The sequence below is a fragment of the Plectrocnemia conspersa genome, unplaced genomic scaffold (genome assembly GCF_051122295.1).
Source record: "Plectrocnemia conspersa isolate PC_06_02 unplaced genomic scaffold, ASM5112229v1 ptg000011l, whole genome shotgun sequence".
NCBI classification, from domain to species: Eukaryota; Metazoa; Arthropoda; class Insecta; order Trichoptera; family Polycentropodidae; genus Plectrocnemia; species Plectrocnemia conspersa.
The window spans coordinates 27662671-27689463 of NW_028277175.1; the positions used below are offsets into that span (position 1 = coordinate 27662671).

General features: G+C 29.6%; 1 protein-coding gene across 1 annotated transcript in view; it reads left to right on the forward strand.

Moving 5' to 3' along the window:
• The window catches only part of jus (EB domain-containing julius seizure protein), a 64667-nt gene extending 38179 nt beyond the window's left edge, over positions 1 to 26488 (forward strand). Inside the window, exons 6-9 of the mRNA XM_088197004.1 lie at positions 8505 to 8645; positions 14051 to 14165; positions 21732 to 21907; positions 25968 to 26488. Of these exons, the coding sequence (XP_088053130.1) occupies positions 8505 to 8645; positions 14051 to 14165; positions 21732 to 21907; positions 25968 to 26107 (572 nt within the window). The 3' untranslated portion in view covers positions 26108 to 26488. The remainder of the gene's footprint in view (positions 1 to 8504; positions 8646 to 14050; positions 14166 to 21731; positions 21908 to 25967) is intronic.
• The last annotated feature ends 305 nt before the right edge of the window (positions 26489 to 26793 follow it).

A 26793-nucleotide genomic window follows, 5' to 3' on the forward strand; every position in this document is an offset into this window, starting at 1 on the left:
ATTTTAACACATAGTACTTTCAAGATAATAAAAAAAAATACTAACGAGAGTAATTAATTAAAGTTTTAACTCACGCTTGGCATGTATTTGACGTTATTTTATATTTTACTATTTTTTAAATATGGAAATATTTTTCTTACGAAATTTTAATATTATTATTATTTTTAATAGCTATAATTGTTTTTTTACATCTGTATTCAATATACTTATATTTTTTATATATATATATATTTCATATTATGTCTAAATTATTTTATTTTGTAATATGACAACCCTGTATTTCTGTAGTTAAATAGCCTTTCCACTTCGATCATCAGATTTAGTCCAGCTAGGCTATCGTATTAAGTGGCCGGGAGCTACATAATTATTTATAATTTTTATGTAAATTAAATAATATTTAAGCGAAACATAGGTATGCAATTTTATGTACCATATTAGTATATATTAAATATTTACTCAAAAATAATGTAAAAACGTCTAGAAAATATATGAAGTTTTTTATTCTTTGATGTATTTTGCACTCATACTAAATATACAACAACCAGAAATATAAGGGTAGGTGTGATTAATACAACACACAAGCAGCTGAAACTAATTATTATTAAATAATATAAATTATTTATATCAATAATTTAATATTTTATATAATAATTACTTTTGCTAATGTTTTTTTTTTAAATAACTTATTGTTTTACTTCCTTTTGCAAAAAAGAATAACAACAATTTAAAAAATAAAATTCGCTTTAATATAAATAAGTAAGAAATGTCATTAATGTTTGTATTTACTATTTACAAAAATCTAGTGCATTACAATACTTATAGTTTTTACAATAGATAGTCATTTTAATAGTATAAGGTACTCAACCTTAGTTTACAATTATAAAAATAGATATACATACTTTACTTGTATTTATATAGGAAAATAACTTTTCCCCTATATTTTTGTATTAACATAAAAAGCTCTTTGCGAGTACTTAACTTTGAAAGATGGGATTTATCACTTATCGTATTTTTTCTCCCCATTTCTTTCCTCGACGTTTCGACTCGCAGTGTTGGGGTCATCATCTGGGGCTGAGGCTAATCAATCTTATTATCTCTGACTTTGGCAACACAAAAAGCATATAAAACATAGAAATGTTATATTTTAACTTACTAGCTCTAGTGTAGTATGAATACCACAAATAAAACTACGTTATTAATTTATTTTCCAATAGAACTTAAACCGAGATAAATGTATTTGTTCGGACTTTGAACTTCGTAAAAAAATGTAGAGATCATGGCTTCTGATTTTGAATTGGTTAAAACCGATAAACTAACTATATAACTTTACTAAATAGTCAAAATAGAGAGAGTGTCCTTAAAACTTTAATACATTTACATTTTTAATGATTTTATGACAATAAAATGTCCATAATAAATCACAATACTAAAATAAGCGCTAAAGTTTTATTCTGTTTCTGATTTACTTTTTCAAAATAATAAAAGTTTTTATTCATATGATTTTTTGAAAAGACGTGTTATAAATCATTCTCTACTTAAAATGTTTATAATTAAATAAAACGCAATATAAGAACCCCCAGAAGTAGAAATCGCCACAGATTGTTAAAAAATGAAATAAGCTACATTTTCTAGATCCTCTATAAAAACTTATTTTAAAACAATGTAGTCTATGTTTAAATCCCCTTGGTGTCCAAATCATATAATTATTCTTATTAAAATACACTTTAATTTTTAATCTTTTAATTAACATATAAGTTTTGTTAAACTACCAGAATATAGACTAAAATATATGGATTTTCACCCTATTTTGAAACACACGCGTTCAAAATAAACTCGTTCACTATTAGTCAAAGCTAGTCACAAAAAACTTAAAACTAAAATTGTTCACAAGAACTCGGTCTTACCATACACTTTTTAAGTCCCACAAAGTCTTTTTGTAGTACGTTTTACATGACACTGGTCAGAATATCTGATTGTCATGTTCTATCTTGGCTCAAATATTATTTTTTTTAGATATTCAATGATTCTTTAAGATACCGTTTATTTTAAAACATTATTACCAAGTAGTTTTTCTCATTTTTCCATTTTCTCAATATTAAAAATATATATATGTATAATAATGTACCATTATTATAACTCATACTTAAATATTTAATGAATGTTTTATTAATGGACACTATTCATAGCATGATATTTTTAGAAAATTGAAAAGAAATATTGGTTAATCTCCATTCCTAGAGTCGATCATAAAACTTTAATATTATTATATTATTTATTATTTTATCATATTATTTATTATTTAAAAATGAATAATCATATAATCACATTATTTAATATTTATTACAAATTTCTGTTCCTATTTTTACTACCTGCTTTGAATGCAACTAAATTCAGTGGCTGCAAATCATTTAAAGATAATTTCTGTAGTATTAAACTATTATCAAATAAAGGTTTTGTAGTATAATTGGAAATGTCTGTATCCTCAATATTTACCTGAATACTGTTTATTGCTATTAAAAATGTGTAACTTAGCGGTAAATATTATATTAAAAGAGCGTATTGCACATATGAAAGTAACGTCGATAAGCTTTTAAGACGCATGGAGTGTTTTTGGTTTGCTGAATAATTCTAAGACATTCTATCATTAATCCTAAATGTACTTAATAAGTTCTGAAAAGAAGATTATTTATTAATGGATACAGGATTAGCTAAAAGTCACTTTTAAAAATTTAGCAACTATTTGTATTAATATTTGCATTAATGTTTTACATAATATTCTAAATAACATGATATTATTTTACATAAAGTCTGAAGGCTATAAATATAATACTTTTCGCTTAGATTTCTCTGCAAATATTATTAATAAGCTCAAGAAGAGAGCGTGACTTATTGATAAGCACTCTCTTACTTAAACAGTCCCACAAATAAATCTGAAACCGTGAGATAAGGAAAAGTACTATAGGAATAATTATGATTATATAGTAAGAACAATCTAAAGTAAGATTTTTTCATTGTTTCTTTGTAAACTTTTTAATCATATATTTCCAAAACTTTATTATTTATAATTTCAAGAAAATAATAAATATACAACCATAAAAAAGTTATCTAATTTTTAAATGATATGGTGACTTTTGACCTTTTGTGTTACACAAACTTTTTGTTGAGTTGTACAACGTGCTTATAATTAACTCATGAATAAGTGTATTATAAAATATACATTACATTTGTAACTGATTTTGAGATTAAATGTTCAATTCAATCATCATTTATAACCTAAACCATGCAAATCTTGCGCTATTGTACACGCACTTAAAAATTCACACTATCACGCATGCGCACGGCCGACCGATAAACTACTCCAATTTCATTACGCTACGTCCCAATTTGATTGAATTAATAATTTTATCGCCGGCCTGTTGCTGCTGTTGCTCGACGTTATTTATTAAGCCCGCTTCACAGTGCACAGCAGGCGGGATTAGGGCGGGTTCACACTGCGCGGGACTCGAATTCACGTCATTTTATCAACGAACGCGCGCGTTTATATTTCCCACGGGGCCTGGAAATTATTCAAGAATGCGCCTTTATAAAATATTTATGGAAAGTGAGCTGTGAGAGAGCAGCAGGTGAAAATATGGCGAGTTTTTTTGCGGTTTCAGGTGTGGCGAAGCGAATCCACATTTGAGGTCTATGGGGTTAATTTGGGTCGGTCGTTTCTTGGCGGGTTAATGCTATGGAAATAAGGAAGACAGTGCATTTAAATAGTTTATTAAAGGTTAACGGTGTAATATATATTCATTAATTTGCTTAAGAAGTGCCCAGAATGATGAGCCACATGCTTAAAATATTCCTGAAATACGTTTATTTTTTTAACAAAATAATTTACAAATACACTAATTATATAAACTATACATGTTACTGGTTTATAAGCAGGGCCGCCGAGAGCGAATAATGCTTCCAGGCAGTGGCATAGCTACTACCCTTTCCATACATTTTTTGCAGGGTCATAAAATCAGCATTTATTAAAATAATAAATTGGTTATTATTAAGCTTTTGTTATTCGTGGATTTATATGTTTTAGTGCATTCAGGGTTAAGAACCACAATAGACGATCCCATCGCGAATATGCCGCACCCAAGCAAATGCCGCCCGGGGCGGCCCGCCCCCCCCCCCCCCCCCCCCCATAGCTACGCCACTGCTTCCAGGCCTCATGACAAAAATGGCATTTTATGTATTTTTTAAAATCGTAATATAATCACTTAATATATATGGTAGGCGACTAAATTTAAACATTAAAAATAATTTTAAAAAAATATATTTCACAGGCGTTGTTATCCTTTTGTGCAATATTTGGTTTTAAAATAATCATCTCACTATATTTGGCGTTCTAAGTTTAAAATAAGTGATATTGTAAGTGCATTCTTAGAGAACTTATCTCTTTATCCACTGTTACTAACCTTCTGTCGTTCACCAAAACGGTGACAACTTCTCTCGATGCGGGAATTCAAGTAGACGTCGTGTATACAGATTTTGAGAAAGCCTTTGACAAAGTTTGTCATAGGTTATTATTAAAAAAATTGTCGAACCTCGGTTGCTCAGATAATTTAACTCGGTTATTCTCGAGTTATTTAAGCAATCGTAGACAGTTTGTAACCTATGGTGGACGATTGTCAAAAGAATATTTTACCCCTACGGGGGTTCCCCAAGGATCCAATCTGGGACCTCTGCTTTTTGTGTTATTTATTAATGACATAAATACAGCAATTACAAATTCAAGTTTTCTTCTGTACGCAGATGATTTAAAATTATATAAATGCATTCGATCTGTTGTGGACTCCTTCTCTCTACAAAGTGATTAAGACTCTCTGTGGAGATGGGCTTCCATTAACCATCTGCCCTTTAGTGTAGGAAAAGTGCCATACTGTGTCATTTTCTCGATCCCGTTCGCCATCAGCTTATTTCTAATATCTCGGTGGTAACATTTTGACTAGAGAAACTTCCACTAAAGATCTCGGAATCACTTTCGAGAGCAAATGGAGGTTCTCTCTACACATACACGACGTCTGTGATAAATCTTCCAAGATGCTCGGCTTTGTTATGAGGAATGCCTTTCACTTTGACGATCCGTCAGTTATTCGCTTCCTTTATGACACCTTAGTTCGTAGCATTCTTGAATCGGGATCTATAATTTGGAATCCCCGAATAGCCAAATATTCCCTTTTAGTGGAAAACATTCAAAAAAGGTATTTAAGATACCTTTACAAAAGGACATTTGGTTATTATCCGTACTTATATTCCAGCGCCTTTCTTTTAGGAGCGTTGGGATATTCTCGCAGAAAGCTGTATGACGCTAAGCATTTTTTCAAATTACTAAAAGGTGCTGTCGACAATCCAGCTATTTTCGAGGAATTCCAGTTTTGGGTTCCGGAACATTTTTGAGAATCACGATCGAAACCTCTTTTGATGACCGTTAGGGCTAGGACATCCGCACTTGCAAACTCGTCTATAGCTGTGGCCATCCGGCTCCTTAATACGCTGGCATTACATATTGACTTATGTTAGCTACGAGGATCTGATCCAGTTTGTATCATTTAATTTTAATATTTTATAATTTTTTGTTATGTTTAAGTATTGTTATATTTATGTATATATGCGTTTTTTTATGTTTTATAAATTTAAAATTTGTTTTCGACCATCGTGGCGCATTGGGGTAACCTGTTAGGCCACGATGGTCTTAATTTAATCTAAAAAATAAAAATAAATATAAATCTGTCCAATTTTCAAAACTGCCTTCCATTTATAGAAAAAATAATTTCAATAATATTAAAAGTCACCACTACTAATATATATATATAATTATAAATTAACACAATTAAAATAACTTTGGTACAAATCACTTCACACAAAAATAACGACAAAGGAAAAAAGCATACGTGCTGATTCTATTATTTTTTTCATTAAATTACTTAAAGTTTATTGTATGTGATTAAAAATAAGCTTGTATATTGAGGTTAAGTGATAAAAGGTTCGGTTTTTTTTTCGTGTGGCAACACTGATTCGCAAAGATTGTATGCGAGCGTCATGACGAAAATAAAACCTAATCTTATATTTAAAAGTTTCTCTAGGGATGGCAGTATATTTTTTTTCAATTATTTTTTAAAATATAACCCCCCCCCCTCCCAAGTCTCATAAAAATGGTTGACGTCAGTAGACATCAATAGCACCGGTGGAATATATTATATTGACGTCAATTGACGTCTGTAGCAACGTAAGGGTTAAAAGAATGTGTGCATTAAATAAATAATTTATGTGTAAAATTATGTAGAAATATGAATTATATTATTATTAACCCTTTATGTGCTAAGTGTGAATAAATCCGTGTATGGCTCTTAGCACTTTATCGACCGGCAGTTTCAATACCAGACTTATGGTAAATACTGGCAGTTTTTTGCAAATTTTTGCGAATTTTACCTTTTTTATTTAAATATATGTATCTTTTGATACATTCAGAATATTTCGTTGAATTTTTTTAAACATGCTATAAATGTATCAATGCATCAATTCAAGTCATTGTTAGGTGGTTCTCCGGAAATAAAAATTGATTATTATATTTCCTTATTATTATTATTAGAGCGGAATTCGGGTTTAGTTCACGTTCAATAATAAACAATTGTTTTTTTTAAGGTGCTGAATTAATATTCATACAAAATAATTAAATTTAAGATTTAATTCTGAAGATGAATATATGTAGTTGCAGCATAGTATAAATAAAAACATAAAAAAATTGTAATTAAATATTTATATTTATTTTTATAAAAATTTATTCAGTACTTAAAAGGCTTAAACAGAAATTAATTGTAAAAATAAATTAAGCACAGGTATCAAATATTAAAAATTCGAATAAAGACATAGAATCAAGCACAGCCATCTAATGCTAAAAATGTTACATCTAAACCAAATTTTGCCCAATAGGAGAGCGCAAAAAACAATTATCACTTCTCAGAAGTCAAAAATCCACGTCAAAAGCAATAAAATCGTGTCGGCGCCGTCGCAGTGGGAACGCTCGTTACCGAGCGTTCCCACTGCGACGGCGCCGACACGATTTTATTGCTTTTGACGTGAATTTTTGACTTCTGAGAAGTGATAATTGCTTTTTGCGCCCTCCTATTGACCAAAATTCGGTTTGAACATATTTTGATCAACCCTTTTATATCAGAAATCAATAGTAATATCGGTATGAATAGCTATCATATTTTAAAAACATTTGTTGGGGTCCATTTATATTTAAGTTTTATTATGGCGGCACTCTTTATCTTTAGGCATATACTTAAAATAATTCAAGTTCTGCAAAACATGAAAATAAGCAAATTTAAAATTTCAATGTCTGATAAGAACAAAATTTAAACTAAAGCAAGTCATCAAGTCGCATCTCATGTTCACGCAATTTTAGAGAAAATGTAGCTATATTACGTTAAATTAGAGAATTGATTAATTTATTATTGTATAATATTATATATTTATATTTGCGTCTGTGTAATATTTTTCATATATTCTATGAGATTTTAATCTATAAGTAATTATGCCTTTCATGTGACGTGTTCGACGCTTTAGTCGTTATTATTATTATACACAAAAGTCGTGTTTAGCATTACACATGGATGTATAATATAAAATCTGATTATGTTCCGCAAAGAAAGCAGAACTTTACGGCTTTCGTGCGAAAATTCGCGACGCCAGAGGAAAACTGTCGAAAAAGTATATTATAATGTGCTATGAAGCACGCGTTTACTTTCTAAGAAAAACTTGGGTATATTATCTAGTTAATATTTATTAAAGCGGTACTTGAAAGTTTTTTAACTGATTTAATCGCACTAGCAACATTGTGTGAGTAAAACCCCATTTTAGATTTCTTTGTCTTTTTTTTAGTACAGAAATAGAGGTATGATAAATTTTATTTTAATTTTTATCAATAAGATTTAATCTTTAACGTTGATATTGTAGCCTTAAGAGTAGTTTATATCTATACTATAAAACAAAAATACATGTGTCTCTCTGTATGTTGCAAGAACTCCTCACAAATAAGTAGCGACGTGACAGTTGCATACGTGATTCTGTATTTAAACTATGTTTTTATCAACTTTCATTAAAATATACATAAATTAAAAATTAACGTGAATGTATTCCATACAAAGTTGGTTAATAAAAATAGTACAATTTAAAACACCTATATCTATAAAACATTTTTAAAATGCACGCAAAATATACTGATTTAAATATATTTTTTATAAACAGGAACAGAAAATATTTTGTAAAAACAGTTTCTGCGGCATCACGACGATGTCGCTTTTGTCCAAAAATTCACGAATTAGTGGTGAAGTGTGAATAGTGCAAACATAATTAAGAACGTATTTTTTATCACACATTATGATAATTGAATATATTAATATGAAAATTCGCTGTGTTTTTCTTGACTCTTTTAATGATATAAATCATCTCTTTTTTTACAGTTTCCGCAGTTAACGAAACATGCTTCTTCAACGAACAATGCGAAGCAAGCAATGTCCAGACTGAATGTCGAGATAATCGTTGTACATGTCGATTTGAAATGACTGCAATATTCAAGCAGGATGGAACCGCTGAATGTATTGGTAAGTAGTTTTAAGAACTTTTTTTATTTATTGTGTATTATGTTCAGGCCACAAAAATAACACAATTGACACAATAACCTTAATTCAAAATCTTAGTGCAGAAAAATATTTTAAAACTATGGTATTATTTATAGATATAGTATATATTCTACATAATATATAATTATAATACGTATACATAAACACTACATGTTTATATTTAGGGACGGAATAGCGTAGTCCGTAACGTCTCAGATGTTGCGGGTTCGAGCCCCGGCAGCGGTACTCGAAATTTTATTTATAAAAATGCTCTATTATTAAAAAACCGGCCCCAGATGATGCAGTAACATCTATTGATTATAAATTGTATAGCACATAATAATTTATATTTAATAATATATATATCACCGATTCCCCGACTTTCAGTCTGATGGTTAAAACTAATATTCATTGTGTCTGATTGACATTATTTAGTTGGTACAGATTTGCCCTTTGTAACGCATTGGGCTTACGCCTATTAGGTTACAATGGAAGATTTAATAAAAATGTATTATTTTTTAGAGGGTAATAATTATTGTTGCTCTTCATTTTTTGTATAAATAGCTAAGAAAAAGTTGAGTAATAATTTTTTTATGAATAAAATTTTCATTTATTTGTAACAATATAAAATAAAAATAGCAACGGAGGCAAAAACATACCAAAGATTCTTTCCCTTTCATAATCTTCATTTTCACTCAAAGCAAAAGTAACAATAGCACCCAGTTACATCGTCTTTCAAAGAAAAACTGTACCTTTGTTTTGTTTCATCTCTGAAGACGTAGGATTAAGTTTTAACAGCCCTAGCTGAACAATGGAATTTTATATACATCCTATTTTTTAAAATAATATGAATTAAACTTAAATTAAGGGAAGCACAATATAATATCATATTATTAACATATTATTTATTATTAAACTTTAATCTCAACATATTAGATAGTAACTTTAAATAAACCTTGTATAATTAAAACATAAACTTAGAAAGTTACATACATATTTAAAGTTTATAATAGTAAAATCTTTGTGTAAGTTACGCTACGTTGTATTGAAACAAATTACTATCGGATGTTTAAGCTATACTGAGCACACAACTTTGCGAATTTCCATTATGAGTGTAAGGTTAGACTTTGAGTGAAAATCAGCTCAACACACTTACACTTTTACACATTTATTAAAGATATAAAAAATGTATATTTATGAGCTAAGTGAAAACACGTAAGCAAAAATTTAACTGTCGCCTCATAAAAGTTATGTATTTTTATTTTTTTTCTATTGAAATAATAACTATTTTTATTTTTTAATATACTTCATAAAAATGTAGCTTCTATTCTTTCTACATACATTGATTTTTATATTATTCGCACATGATTGATGTGTTATAGCATAAAAATACACACGGAAATGTTGTAACTTTAAGGAAGTTTTTCCCGCATTTTTTTTTGCTACATCATGCGATTTTTGAAACATAAGCCACGATTTTGAAACCCTACATGGCATTTATTATCTTTTAATTAAGATAACTCTATATACGAAAGTTCAGTTTTTATCCTTTTTTGTATTTTAATATCTTTTGAGTTTTGAGCTATGATTTTCTGTGCTATTGTAAAAAGCTATACATGTCCAAATATATATTTAAATAACGAAAGAATAATATTGACAAGTGTTCCGTTTTCGATAATTTAGTGTAGCTATCCAGCTTCTTAATATGCTGTCATCGTACATTGATCTATTAAGAAACTGATCCAATTCAAAACGTTCATTTTATTATTTTATAATATAATTTTTGATTTCTACCCTTAAGAAGCAATCATACTGATTTGATTTAATAAATTAATTATTTAATAAATAAATTGACAATTTCAAGTATATTTTAAAAATAAAGTTATTAACACTGAGTTTCGCGTGTTCGCTCCATCGCAACTTCGCATCCAATGTCATGCTCTTACCGATAAATGATTGATTCTTATATTTGCAATATTCGAAATCGCCGAATGCTCACAGTTAACAATTTATGATAAAATATTTAATTTATTATAAATAAAAAATATGTTTCTTATTGTTGAAAGCACTACCAAGCAAAACGCCCAATAATGTTTCGCTCTATATCTTGTTATTTTTAGTTTGTTGCACCTGCACTTATCACATGCGGGAGAAACGCTGTTAAATGCAATTATTATGTGATATTTTTAACAACCCTAGTTAAAATATATTTTTGCGTGTGTTAAATATATCCGCAAAAATGTACTATTTTTAAAGGTTTAAACTACATTACTGGTTTATTTTTATATACAAAAAAGCTGGATTATTTTTGTCGCATAAACTTATTTATGTAGAGAAATAAAAACAATATTAATGTGGATTGATATATATTTGTTACCCATATAACGTAATCCAAATGATCTTAACTAATTGTAACAATAGGTGGCGGCACGCTAATGCCAAGAAAAGCAAATATATGTTACAGTTTAGGCTGACCCGAAAAAACAATATTTTGTAAGACGGTAATTTTATTTTTATTAAATCTTCCGTTATAACCTGAATAAGCCCAATGCGTTACAACGGGAAAATCTGTACCAACTGTGCAAGTCAATCAGACATAATGAATACTTACAAGTAAATATTAACCACTAGACTGAAAGTATGGGAATCGGTTATATCAATATTATTAATTATAAATTGTTATGAGCTATACATTTTATAATCAATAGAATGCACTCTTGCCGGTTTTTTTTTAATAATAGAGCATTTTTATAAATAAAAATTTGAGTGCCGCTGCTGGGGCTCGAACCCGCAACCTCGATGTTACTAATCTAAGACGATACGGACTATGCTATTCTGTCCTTAATGGATTAATAATGATATAACCAAAGAAAATTCATATTTTTTGTTGCGTGATTTTTGAAATATTTTTATCTTATTGAAGAACAAGCGGTTCTTATTAGATTCGCTTTGAATAAGAAATTTTTTATCCTAATTGTATAAATTCTCACACTATCATGAAATAATATTGATTTTTTTTTATTTTATACAAATAGCTCAATTTCATTACGATTCTGCTGTAATAGTCTCACCTGGTTTAAAAAGCGATCAATAAATAGTTTTCTTATATTACTATAATTTTTCAGGTAGAAACTTGGTTTCAAAACATGTTTTGGAGATACCTTGCTGTTTATTTATTGTCCTGTTCTTTTCTAGTTATCGTAAATAATCTATTTTTATGTTTCTCTTGAAGAATAGTAGATTCAAAAACTTTTTTTTTCTTTTAATCAGATTGTGCGCTATTTATTTCTTTATTTTTTCCCTCCATCTTATATTATTCGATGTTGTATAATAGGTAGTGTCCAAACTTATGTTTGCAAATTAGTTTAAATGGTGTTTCTCAATCCTTTTTTATCTACAAAACTCATTTTTTAAGATTAATATCGCCAATAAGAAGTTTCTCAAACTTATGTCTCACAGTTCTCTGACTAGCAGTACCCTCGTCAAATCCTAAATTGATATTTCTTGAGGCCTGCGCCGCATTGTGCTTCAATTTGAACTCATACTCGAATTCGACAGAATTTTTAAAAACATCGTACTAGCTAAAAAGTGTTTTTATCCAAAGCGACCAGATGTCCTCTTTTGAAGAAGATTTTTCTCCTCAAAAATGTTATTTCCTTTTGGCCTCCTTTGTCCTACTTGAACAAAAATTTTCAAAATTACTTCTTTTTTGAGCTCCTATAGTAATTTCTCTACCTTTGATTTCCTTAAAAAAAATCGGAAATAGCCTTTGAAAAAAAATTTTAAATTTCTAAAATGAACTATAATTCTTAAACTTCCGCTGTCTTTCTTTCTGCCCATCGAACAATTTTTTTGCGTCAATTTATCCTCCTCAAACAAAAAAATGGAGAAGGCTTTTTTTTTATTTTTAGTAACCTCCTTTGATATTTTCCAAATCCTTCACCTTATTTTATCAAGAGTTAAAATTTTATACATTTACATTATTAAATAAAATTTTAAAAGCTCCTGATAGATGATTCAGTCTATATGTGAAAGGTCCAGATTATATAGTAAATGCACTAGAACATCTCAGACAATGTGTAATCTAACATTGTTATGGTGGAACAAAATGCCTCTGATATTACCTAACTCTAATATGTTATCACTTGAGTGCTTCTATCTGTTTGCGAGCAGTACTTAGTGGAATCGGTGGTTATGTTTGGTGACAGCAGCTCATTGAACATGATACTCTTCTAATTCCATTACCTTTTTTGTGTGCAATTCAGCCTTTGCTATAGAATATACTGGTTTACGTCAATCTGACTATGATATATTGTATATATATATATATATATATATATATATATATATATATATATATATATATATATATATATATATATATATATATATATATATATATATATATATATATTATCTTTATTGTACTTGATTCACTTTTTATCTTAACACTTAAAGTGCCGAAATACGATTAACACGCTTTCTGAGGACACGCTTATATAAAACTCAAAACTCTTACTGACAGTTTTGAATATTTTTGGGCAGAAAAAGAGACTAATTATATTTTAGATAGTATATTCTTCTAACAGATGTCATTATTTTAATTCCTTCCATACAAAATTAAATAATTAAAAAATAATTAGTGATTCGGATTTTGTTAAAAAAATCTTTTCGAATATCCTTATATATTATTCTAAATCGGTTTATATAAATGTCACATCATAACGAATTATCATTTAAAATCGATGCTCACAAATTTTAGGATAGTCACACATGTAGTGTTCGTATTCTGAAGTATATGCCATTTTGAAAAACCGACAAAGATTTGTACGTGTGTTTTTTCGCAAGTGTTTTCATTGCGTTGAAGTAACAAATCACAATCAGAAATTCGGTACGGTAATTTTTGATAGTTTTCCATATTATATCTAAGCAATTTTAAACTTAATTAATTAAAATGTATTTTTTATATATATTTATTTACATATTAAATTGATCGGCATGGTTATTATAACATTACACACTAGTTACTTACCAACAAATTTTATTTTATATTGCTAATGATAATTCCATTTACCGTATGTATTCCACATTCCCTAGATTACATCGGCTTGTATCGTTAAATTTTTATTTTAACAATAGTATATATTCATAAATGTATTATTTTGTGTATGTATAATCAGGGCATTAAATTTAATTGTTCAACAGATGTATTCAAAGTTAACGACAATAATTAATTTACGTCTTATACTTGCTAATGCTCAAGTTTTGGCAAGTCCATCAAAACATTACACAAACTCATACCCACACACTCGTCCATCTGCATTGCGTACACTGTCGCCAAAACTTTGGCTCGAGTTTAATTGAATTTTTTTCGCTTCACCCCCCAGGCCGTAACGAAGAACCGACCCCCCTGAAATACATCGACCCAGCCATGATAGGCGTCCTCGTAGGCATGGCGCTCATGTTTGTCATCATATGCGTCGTGCTCAGGCTGTTCAGCAGGTATGTCAATTATCCCGTTTATTTAGAAACTAGGCCAACAGCGAACGCCCTCGAGGGAAGATAATAAATCAGACCGAAGCGGAGGATTCGACAGGGCGTCTACCACCGACGCTCCCTGCGGGTCTCCCGCAAAGCTACACCAAGGGTATAAAGTGGATTGATTGCACAATTAAACTTTGCTGTGAAGCGTTTACTACGAATCTAACTCTTCGGGGATGTGTTTGATCGAATTTTATGTTTGTGTTTTGCGTTTGAATACGGGAGTGGATGAGATTTGAAGGTTGATACAATTTACAAGCGATTCGGTTGGAATAATTGATAAGCGCTTGGGGATGAGTTGAAAGGGAGATATGGGGGCTTTAGTGTTGTGTTAAATTTATGCCTCGCAAACTCTTTTTTATATTTTCTATAGATTGCCAATATTTTTATTGGATCAACACCATGCTGTTCGTTTCAATCGTTTCGCTACACTAACCTCCCTACTTTCATTAAAACAGTGATGCTGGAATACAAGAAGACGTTAAAGTTGCATACACTGATTTTAAAATAGCTTTCAAGAAAGTTTGTCATGGATTATTAGTAAGAAAGATGTCGGAACTCGGTTATTTAGATGATCTAACTGAGTTATTTAAGCGACGTCTGACTGATTGTCTAAATAATGTTTTCTCAATGATCAAACCAAGGCTTTCTGCTTTTCTAGTTATGTTTTATATTAATGACATAATGCCATATTTTAAATGCTGATGATTTAAAATAGTTTAGATGCATTCGCCACGTTATGGAAACTGCCACTCAAGATCTCAAAATAATTTTAAGAGAACGTGGTGATTCTCTCTACACGTAAATGACGTCTGCAAAAAATATTCTAAGATTCTCAGCTTTATTATAAGGAACTAGGGTTTTGAATACCGGTAGTAGCGATATCGGAGAAAAAACGGCACATAAATCTGTTTTTAGAAAAAAATATGCCGCATTTTTAAGAAACGGATTTACCATTTTCTACGCACTCCTTTCTAATAAGGTTCTTTAGAAAAAAATATGAATAATATAGGAATATATTTTGTTGCAATAAATTGGCTAATGTTTCTTTGGCCCCTGGAAGCATCTAGAAGCGATCGATGAAAGCAGTGGCGTAGCTATGGTGGGGCGGAGGGGGCGGGCCGCCCCGGGCGGCACTTGCTTGGGGGCGGCATATTCGCGATGGGATTGTCTAGTGTGGTTCTTAACCCTGAATGCCCTAAAACATATATAAATTCACGAATAACAAGAGCTTAATAATAACCAATTTATTATTTTAAGAAATGCTGTTTTTATGACCCTGCAAAAATTGTATGGGGGCGGCAGTTTTAAGGATCGCCCTGGGCGGCACATACCCTAGCTACGCCACTGGATGAAAGACAATATTTTGTTGAAGATGATGTTATTCTATATTATTGTTTCAAAAGATGAAAAAATTGCCGTCCGCGTTTATAATTTTTTTTGACGATGTAATGAATGGATGACAGTAAAAAAATCATTTAAACAAAGAGGTTCTCGTACATAGTCCTCTTATTGCTTTTTATTGGTACTCAGATCAGCGTATTAAGTATTTATAGAAGTACCTGAATGTTTGCTAATCAATAAACATGCGAGCTGTACTCGGATTATTTTTTCGTTTTTTATTAGTAATTAATTAAAATAATAATTATAATGTCAATACAGGTAATATTTATATTAACTATTTTTTTCTCCTGCTATTACCAGTATTATCGCAATCCGTACATTAAAAGGAACGCGTTTATCTTTGATGATCCATCAGTTATTCATATCCTCTATGACACTTTAATTCGCAGCGTTCTTGAATCGGGATCTATACTTTAAAATCCCTGAATAAGCAAAAAATATTCGAAAAGGTTCTTACGACACCTTTATGAGAGGATATTTGGTTATTATCCGTTCTTGTATCCCAACGCCTTTTTTTAGGAGCGTTAGGATACGATTCGCTGAGTTCTCGCAAAAAGTTGTATATTGCTAAGCATTTCTTTACGCTACTAAAGCTTATTAACAATCCAACTATACTCAAATAACTCAGGATTAATAATCGCATATAAAATATAATACAAAAACGATTAATAATTATAGTTTGTGTTGTAAATGATAAAAGTATTGCACTCTCACTACCGTGAGCTACCGCAGCTAGCGAGTATACGAATACCGGACCCTTATATTTTTGGATTATAAACAGGGCCGCCGAGAACGAACCTGGGTCCTGGGAAAACAATGATTCTAGGCCTTGGGACATAGGAGCATTTTATATATTGATTATCACCGTAATTTATTTTTTTAAATAAATAATAATAGGTACGAGTAATAAATATAAAAATCAGCCACCGTTGCGATATATGTATTTTCTGAAATCATATTTTATGCGAAATATTTTATTATGGCATTAAAATTATTAAAAATATCTACTCACAATATTTACTTGATCGTATTTTCGTTGCTGCTCAGTGTTGCCATATAGTGAATTTTCAGTCCAGATCAAAAGCATTAAAATCGTTCCTTCGCGGTAAAAACGCTAGATTATCAAGCGTTTTTATTATAACAATATTACGAGTAAAAATCAAATAAATTACATCTAAACCGAATTTCGCCCAATAGGAGAGCGCAAAAAACAATTATCACTTCTCAGAAGTCAAAAATCCACGTCAAAAGCAATAAAATCATGCCGTCGCCGTCGCAGTGGGAACGCTCGTTACCGAGCGTTCCCACTGCGACGGCGCCGACACGATTTTATTGCTTTTGACGTGAATTTTTGACTTCTGAGAAGTGATAATTGTTTTTTTGCGCTCTCCTATTGACCAAAATTCGGTTTGATTATACTTTAATCAGCCCTCTTATGTTAAAAGTCCATAGTAATATCAGTATCATATTTTTAAAACAAATTGTAATATAGAAATGCAGACAAACTATGGTGCAATATGTGAGATGCGATGTCTGTCTGTACTTACTCTTTCATTTATTTTCCCCTGAGAGATGAGTTGACTTAGTTTTTTGGACTTAACCTAAAAATAGTTGTAAAACTACAATTAGTTTTAGAACTTTCATTAGGTTAGGTTTGAGTTTGAACAGCAAATGGACGTTTCGCAACTGTCAAATTGAGTTTCATATACATTTTAGAGCAGCATATTAGCGCCTATCGGTTAAAATATATTTTTGCTAGTAGAAATATGTATCTACTGGTGAAAATATAATATATCTTGCTATGATTTTTTTAGAGTCGGGCCCCGAGAATTTGTCCCCTCTCCCCCCCCCCACACTTTCGACAGATTATAAACATTATTTTATTCTTTTTAATTTTTTAAATCCAGTTAAAGTATATAATATTCAAATTATTATGTAGTTCTATGCTATATTTTAGAGTATAAAATATTTCTATATCTTTAAAATTAAACCATTGATTTTTTATTAAAAAAAAGTATGTAGTAATAAATAGAAATATTATTTATATAAATAAAAATACTCGTGGGTATATCAAAGAAACATACTGCTGATATCACACACTGGATTTTTAGGGTACTTATTATAACAATGCTTAATTTCGGTCAAGTTTAATCAAGCAATTTCTAGTACCTTTGCATAATATTCATTCTGTTTACCCAAAAGGGGTGTCCTTCTCATCAAGATGTGAATTTTTGTTTAATTATGCAATCCCTGTTTATTATGCACTAATCTGTGCTATTTTGTACGCTCAAAATTCATGGCTTATTTCTAAAGTTACAAATTTAAATATGTATTTATAAATTCAAATAAAGGAGGAACGATAGGATCAAAACAGCAAAAGGTCGATCATAAGCTTCTCTATGGTTACAATTGGACTTAGGAATATTTATTTTATTACAAATTAACTATATATAATTTCAAACATCAATAGGACTACATTAAATTTATAATTCGAATTAAAGTTGTTTTTATGTAAAACTTTTTACTAAACGATACCCATTAAATATATATTTAAATTTATCGAATTAAATATGATGATGTTCCAAATCTCAAAGCTGAAAAGTTTTGTGTATAAAAAGATTGTCCACTTATCCTTTAATAATTTTAAAATCGCAGCAAAATATCATCCATTTAAGCTCTCCTTATCTTATCAAGCGATTTAGTTACCATCGTCGAGAAAAATAAGAAGTTTGTGGCTGTAGATCGAATAGGGTGAAACTCATTTTGATGGTCCACTAAGGTTTGCTTACAATGATCATAAATATATCTGTGAAAAATTAATTTAAGTAATTTAGCCAGCACAGAGAGCACTATAACCAGTCATTAATTTTCAATATTTAATTTCTTACAATTTTACGGAAAAGCAAATGATTAAATAAAATTGTCAATAAGGTTAGGTTTAATTTTATATGAAACAGAATTCATTGTCTCACAAAATGATAAACAAACGTACATTCATACCTTTGGTAATATATACATATATGTATATTTATTTCACCGATCTTTAGTAAAATATATAAAAGTAGAAAGGTGCAAAACAAATCTTTCAAACAATCCCTAGAACAGTGATTTATGTAGCGCTTTTAAAAATACCTATTGGGCCTTAAACTGTTTTTTATACAAGCTACAGACATTATAATGATAAATAAAATGTTTTTATGTGCAATTACTTATTGAATATAATTTATAAAAAATAAACCATTAATTTATATTTACCTACTATACATATATACGAGAACTGATTAACATAATCAGTAGAATAATTGAGCATATCTATTAATTTAAGCAATGTTTTTTGAGTATAAATATTTCCATTGATGACTTGGGAGTGACGTATTTAGTATGCACATCAGAAAAGTTTACAAAAAAAAAGATAAAGGTGCACGGCTTCGTTATGCCTTTCTAGAAAGATTTATCTCTTTTATACTTATTTTTTCAGCTCATGTTAAAAGTAGCAATAATTCAATTTTAAGTTATAAATGTTTATGTAAAGATTATTAAATTAAAAATATGTAAAAATCGCATATTTTAAGCCACATTGTCTGGGTCTAAAATGGTTATACAGTATTTACCTATTTTTATTCTAAATTATTATATAAAGTCAAATTGAATTAATGTTAAATATGTGCAAAAATTAAAATAAATAAATCACACCTGAATCACATAAATATCACAATATAAATTTGTTCTTAAAGAATATGTCACAGTTTGAACAAACATACTTACAATTTTCCACGCACTTCTTTCTCATTCTTTTGGATAGTCATAACTGAGAACATATTTTATTAGAATAAATTGGCAAGTGGTGATTTGACCTCTGATATAAAAATTCAGGAGACATCCAGAAGCAGCCGATCAAAGACGATGTTGTCCTAGATTTATTGTTCCAAAAAAAGAAAGATTTGGTGCCCGTATTTTTAAAAATATTTTATTTTATAATTAATGAAAGTGTTTTAATTAAAATATTAAATATTTCGAAACACACTAATTTTTGATCAATAAACATGGTGAATCACGCGAGCGGTACTCTGATTATTTTTTCAGTCAAATATACCTGCTTTTATTTTCATTTCGCCAGCCATCCCTATCATAAAAAATACTTATATTACAATCTCTAACTAAAACGATCATAATAAGACTAAAGAAGCGGTTGCTTTTCACTTCACATCAAATGAAGCAACGAAATACGAAGTTCAACACTATATTCTGAAACGACTTAAGGCTACGTGACGCTGACAAAACTAAAAGAACAAAATGTACGTGATTTAAAATAGTTTACAAAATCAATTCAGTGTGGATTTGTATTCATCTCTTTACATATAAAAAAGCTACGTACTTTAATTTTAATAAAATGGCAAGCATTGCAAAATATCAGAAGAAAATTTGTATTTTTTCAACCCGGCTAGGGTCGAGATCTATAAAATGAGCCATCTCCTTAGGTTGCACGTCGTACCCTACTCGCAATTTCGCATACGGTTCGGATTAGATATCTACATACCTATGTACACATATATAAATTGTGCCAGCCATTTATTTTGCTGAATATAACCATATTTTAAGACACTCTGTATACGCGTTGAATAGATGCACCTAACATGGACGAATTAGTGTTGAATAATAAAAGCGTCGTATAAATTCCAGCGATCTCGTGAGACATTTTCGATCTGTCGAGCGAGAGACACATCCTACAATGTTCGCTTATTCATAGGAGGGTTTTACATTTATGAACCAACGTGAGAATTTTTCACGACGACGCCATGTTCACTTCACTTCGTGACATTTTTCACACTGCTGTAACAAAACCGTTATTTTGCGACGTTGAAAAAGCACGTCGAGTGAATTTCGGCTCACTTTAATTATGCACATAATCAATGGCGACGTTCCATTTCCACATAAATATTTAAGCCGTGTGGGACTTTGTGACATTTTAAGTGGTTTGGTTAAACATTGTCAATTGGTTGAATTAACACGACATTGCAGAACTATTTTAACCACTGTAACATTAATTATGAAATTAATTAACTCACATATTCATTCCCGACATTCCTCATAAATGTTTTATGCACTTTCAAGCTTATGTTAATAGGTTTGATTAATTCAATATTGTGGAGTATTCTGATCCATTTACTAATCAGCAGGGACGTCATTTCAGTATTTTTTAAAAAAAAACATTTTTTTTTTAATTGGCCAGTAAATTTTTTTTTAATATTTTGCTTGTACTTGTGATTTGCAGAATAAGTTTTATTCTTCGCACAGATGTTTTACAAGTGCTTGTGATGATCTCCTATTAGGAATGCTATACATATAAAAAAGGAATGCATTACCCATATGAGTGCCCAGTGACACTGTTGCCAAATATCCAGCTGTTTAAATTTTGGTCGTTACGCATAAGGTCATTATTGTAAAAAAGTAACAAACAAAATAGTTTGCTTCCGCCCCAATCATCGCTTCGGCTCTTGGGTCAATAAAAAAGTGCAAAAGCACCTCCACAATCTCTAGCGTACTCACGACACTTCCTTTCTGAATACACTTCCATCGGGAACGTTTGTAAGTCTTCTACTTCACTTCTACTCTAACTGTAGTTAGCTTTCATTTAAATATTTTTAAAAAATGAAAAATTTAGATCCGTGTATTGAAAATTTTCTTAACTATTTGATTACAAAATGAATTTATCCAGATATCTAAAAATCAGCTCGATCTATACCAGTACAAAAATCTAAAAATATGGATTTTATAAATAAATATATACCATTATCCATATTACTCTCTTTAAATATTTATATATATTAAATATCATTTTTGCTTTATACGGAGAAGGGGGGGGGGGGACATTGGCAAGTCAGTAAAACAACAACAAAAAATAGCAAAACAGATCTTGCAAACAATAGTTGTTCGGTTTTTAATGCGTATTAAATATCGTGCAGAGCACACAGTATTGCACAATAACCACTTAAAGTTGCAAAACCCATAGTTAATCATCGTTTACAAATTAAGTTTCGATTTGGTTGCAGGAAGGAAGCTCCCAATAAATATATTGTAGCAGCCGATATTTAAATAGAAAAATAATGATTGAATCGTTTTCAGAGCACGCTGGCGCGAGAACCGGACCATCTTCAACACGCCCAACCCCCGGCTGATGAACGTGTCGCTGCTGAGAGACAGCAAACTGCTGCACGGCCAGGAAAGACGAGGCAGTCGAGCCCCGTCCAGGGCCCCCAGCCTCGCCTCGCTGCGCCCCCATTCGCCCGCGGCCAACCAAGGTACTACGCCATTCAATCATCAAGTGTGGATTTCTCTTTAGCTTCTCTTCGCTAGATGCCCTGGGATTCGTTCGTATCGATCGCTCGACCCGCAACGCTCGCTGCTACCTTTGGCAAATGTCTATTCGTTGATTAAACTACACACCCCGTGCTATTCTACCTCCTACGTTACATTGTTGCAATTAGCACATCATATCACTTTACAGCAGTTTTATGGAGAGTGGCTCTGCTACGGATCTTGCGCCATTTTAGGATCAAAACCAAAATAAAGAAGGAGAATACTTTTTAAAAAAAAATATTCATCAATGCCCACGACTTTTTTCAATTATAAATTTAATATTACACATCCCAACGATTCTGAACAACCCTGACCTGGTTGGCACGTATCAAATAGTAGTGGGATGGGAGAAACAAGACCCATAACAAAGCGATTGTTTACGTCATATTAAAAGTACTCATTTATCTCCGTATATATTTTTCTCTACTCGCTTATAAAAATTCAATTTATCAATTATATTATTTTACTTTGTATCTATAAATATTGTGCACAATAAGTGTATATGAGACGCCTTGAATCAATATCAATATGTATTTTTTTAAATTTTATTTACTGTTTATACAAAACATTAGAGCAAATGGATCTATATATAAAAGTATATTTTAAAATCTTATTCTAAATTTTGTTGTGCGTTACTTAAAATTACCACTGGTTATTATCTTCCTTATTAAAATGAGCCGAGAAATACATGACATTTATTCGAAATGTCCACATACATATATTAATGTATATATTTTTATCTTAAATCATAATCCATGTAAGTCTTATTTTATATTTTTCTTTTTCTTACTTTATTGCGAAGCTAATTAAATATTTGAAGCAACTAACTGAAATATCAGATGAGTTCTTTCAGTTGGATCACCAAAATTATGTATATCACAAAAAATAATATAATATATTAAGCGGATTGCGTTACTAATATCTAAATTTTATTATTGTTTTAATTAAAGTTCATAAAAATAATAATTTTGTTCATTGGAATTAATGTGTTAGAGAAATAATATTCCGTAAATGGTTTAAAACTTGGCTAAATATATCACTTGTATGATTTTATAAAATACATTATACTTCTCAGCTGATTTTCAACAATTAAATATTATAAAATACATTATTACAATTAATATTATAAAATAAATAAATTTCAATGAAAAACTTATTATTAATTATACTATTTTGTTGTACTCTCCGATAATTTTTGAACTGATACTATAGTACTGATCTAATATTTAAAACAATACTAGTCAATACTAAAAATATTATAAATTACTACTAAATATGTATAACGGTCAACATCAATATGGTAAAACTTGTATTATATTAAGTTAAACTTCACGTATATCAATTCGTTGGAATACTCTTATATAAATATACGTATATGATGTAAATATAAACGTTTATGTACATAGCTAGTATCTACATATTAATATAAAAGTATTACATCAATTGAATCTATATGAAATTGTTATATATAACAACAATATAAATATATTTATATACACACTATACACCATTCATGCATGATAAGGTTTACGCAAAAAATACACAAACCATCTTAAGTCAAATTTCACTTTTTTTACCCCTTCAGCGCTGATGACTGCTTGTTAACTTCTGATGTAAGGACGATGTAACCCTTTCCACAATTTACAATGTAATTCAATGGAGAGACAACCTCCGATCGGATTGTTTTTGTCACGAGGTAACGCTTGAAAACGTACGACATATTATATGTAACGATGCACACTTCTATGCTCTTTCTTCGTCTTCCTTACACACAAATATATATATATTTATATGCGAAGCATGTCACACTTTTTAACACACTAATATTTTATCTATATAAATACAAAGCTAACAAAACTATATATTATTAATGTGATGAAATAATAATATGTTATAATAAGTGAAATGAAAATTAATAATGCCATAATCGTAAGAAACTCAAGTTACATTTTCATTTCATATATTAGACAAGTTCACAAACTCTGTATATGCTTTCATTTAATGTTTGTGAAAATTGAAATGTGTTATTGTTTAAGAAAAATAGTTGTTTTCCATATATTTATTGAATATATAAGACGAATGTTTATTACTTGGTATGAATAATTGAGTACGATGATGTATATCTTTATCTAAGTGAGATTCTATTAGATTATAGTTTTAAATTTTTAATATTTTAGACATAGCCTTTCTTCTTTTCGAAAGTTATTGAAATATTTTTTCAAAATTCTAAATAATTTTACTCTAAATCTAGACTCTTGAGATCTATAAAGAATGATATTTTTATATATAAAATAAAGGAGACCTAAAAGATACTATTATATTTTATTTTATTTACTTTAAAATTGTTTGATGTAATATTGTAGAAATTAGTCCAATGCATTATTACAATGATGTAAACACAATCAACAACCACTAATTAGTGAAAGAACAAAATTTGTGACAACTATTACATTAATCATAAATAATTGTTATATTACAGATTTCAATCAATAAATGACACTATGCTCGACCTAGTTCGGTCTTATTTTAATTACTATCAGTAATATTAGGAAAATCTAGGAAAATTGAATCTGTGGATAATCATTCGAAATTATAATTATACAAAAATTACTAATTCTGATCTCCCAGATACAGTAGAAATGAAAAACTCTATAAATATAATTTACAACTATAAAAACAGAAATTATTTATTTTGGGCTCAGAAAAAAATATAAGATATTATTAAATTAAGTATGAATAGACTACAATATAATTATTTTCGAAAAAATGTTAAATACTTTATGTTATTTTTAAAAAATGATAAGTACTACATTTTTCATTGAAAAATGTCTTCTATGTTCTTCTTCTTCTTAATAATTTAGCTGGTAGCCCTTTTTTACTCATAAGTAGACATATGCTAACAATCTCTATACATGAATATTCTATAGTTATCCTCTAATGACTTTTTAAAAATTAGCAACTTATTAGTATTCATATTTTAATTTTGTATCTATTCTCTCTTTTTATATAAACTATATTTTTAGAAGACTTCTCTTTAATATTTTCAACTACTACCTATATTTAATATAATATTTCCAACCATTTGTGTGCTGACCTATTTTTAAAAAGTAGCTCAAGTTTGCTAATAAAAAATAGTAGTTTTTGAAAACTGACTTTTGATTTTAACATCTTTTATTAAAAAAGGTTAAGCAAATTTCTCTTGATTTTTAATTTATATTTTTTAAATATTAACCATAAACTATATCTGCAAAAAAATATATATATTTATTTATATATTATTATTATTTAATAATAGCAATAACGATTCATTATGAATATGTATTGTCAAAAAACTGTCCATTTCTTATGTCAAATTTTTTTAGAAATTATGCATTCTAAAGATATTTTTATGTAAAAATACTTATAGAATCGTTTTTAGAAAAAAAAATTGTACTTGCTAAGAATGTCGGCGCCACGTTCAATTATCTCACAATATCTCTATTTAAATCTTTTTTCTTATTAATTTATTTTTAAATGTTTCTGATCATGATCTAAATTAAAAATTACTTTGTCTTTATTTCTCTATTATTTGTCCATTAAGTAAATACAATTCAAATCACATTCCAATTAAAATTTGTTTTTAAAAGTCAGTACACAAAAAAGCTCAGTGCTTCTAAATGATGACCCGGTGACTGGTCGGTCGCCCTGAGGGGCGGAATTAGTTTGTTGTTGTCGAGATTATTATCAACCATACTAAAATTATGCTTATTATACTACTTAAGACAACATAGTAAATTCCATATTATTTTTTAAGCAAATGGTTTTTTATCAATTTCTATAAAATATTATTACTTTTTGGTCTCTTTAATTTTCATTAGAGGTTTATAAGGTGAAATTATGGTGTAGCAACATATATCTGTTATCGCTTTTATTCACCTAGTTTTTCAAAACACAGTCTTCTGAGTGTTGTGACGATCCTTTTCTAACTCTAAATTGTCTTACTAAAATCTGGTATGTTTCTAGGAGGACGGCGTCATTCCCGCGCCAGCAGCAACGCATCGGCAACGTCCATGAAGAGTCCGACGACGCCGCACGGCAATCACAATCATACGTCTCCGATGATGGAAAGCATCACCATCGAAGTTCAAGAGCCAAAGCCTTAAACCATTCAATTGTGACCACAAAGATATCGTTTAGAGATTTTAGAATAGCTGAATTGTTATCGTTTCATATATATAGATATTATTATTACATTAAAAAACAGGTTTTCGTCTTTGATTATATTATATAGATATTATCAATATATGAATACAGAATGAATCGCTTTAACATTGATTGAAAACGATCTGCGAATTTGACTATTAGCGTTCTTTGATTTTTCACATTAACGTTAGGCGTTTAGATTATTTTTAACACGTCAGTGTGAAATTATGTATAGAGTTACAGTATATAAATCTTGTATTCTGTCTAATAAAAAAAGCACTGTAAAATGGTCTACGAAGAGTGTTAATCAGAGTTTACTATATCGTATAAAAAAATAAAAACACTATGTAACTCTTACTTTGTGATGGATATTTATAAATTAGGGACCACCAATCTACGCTTGCTTTGTCTACGAAATAACTAAGCCGTGTCTGCACCGTCAGCTATATTTACAATAGATATATATATATACATATATAAATATTGTATCATACTTAAGTATTTATTCTTATAGCTTGTAACATAACGGGAAAAAATATATTTAAAAATATAAACTATATTAAAATTAGGTTTAACGCTAAATAATGACTTGGGTTTGATTGTGTCAAGATTGAATTTACACATATTTACGCACATCTGATAAAAT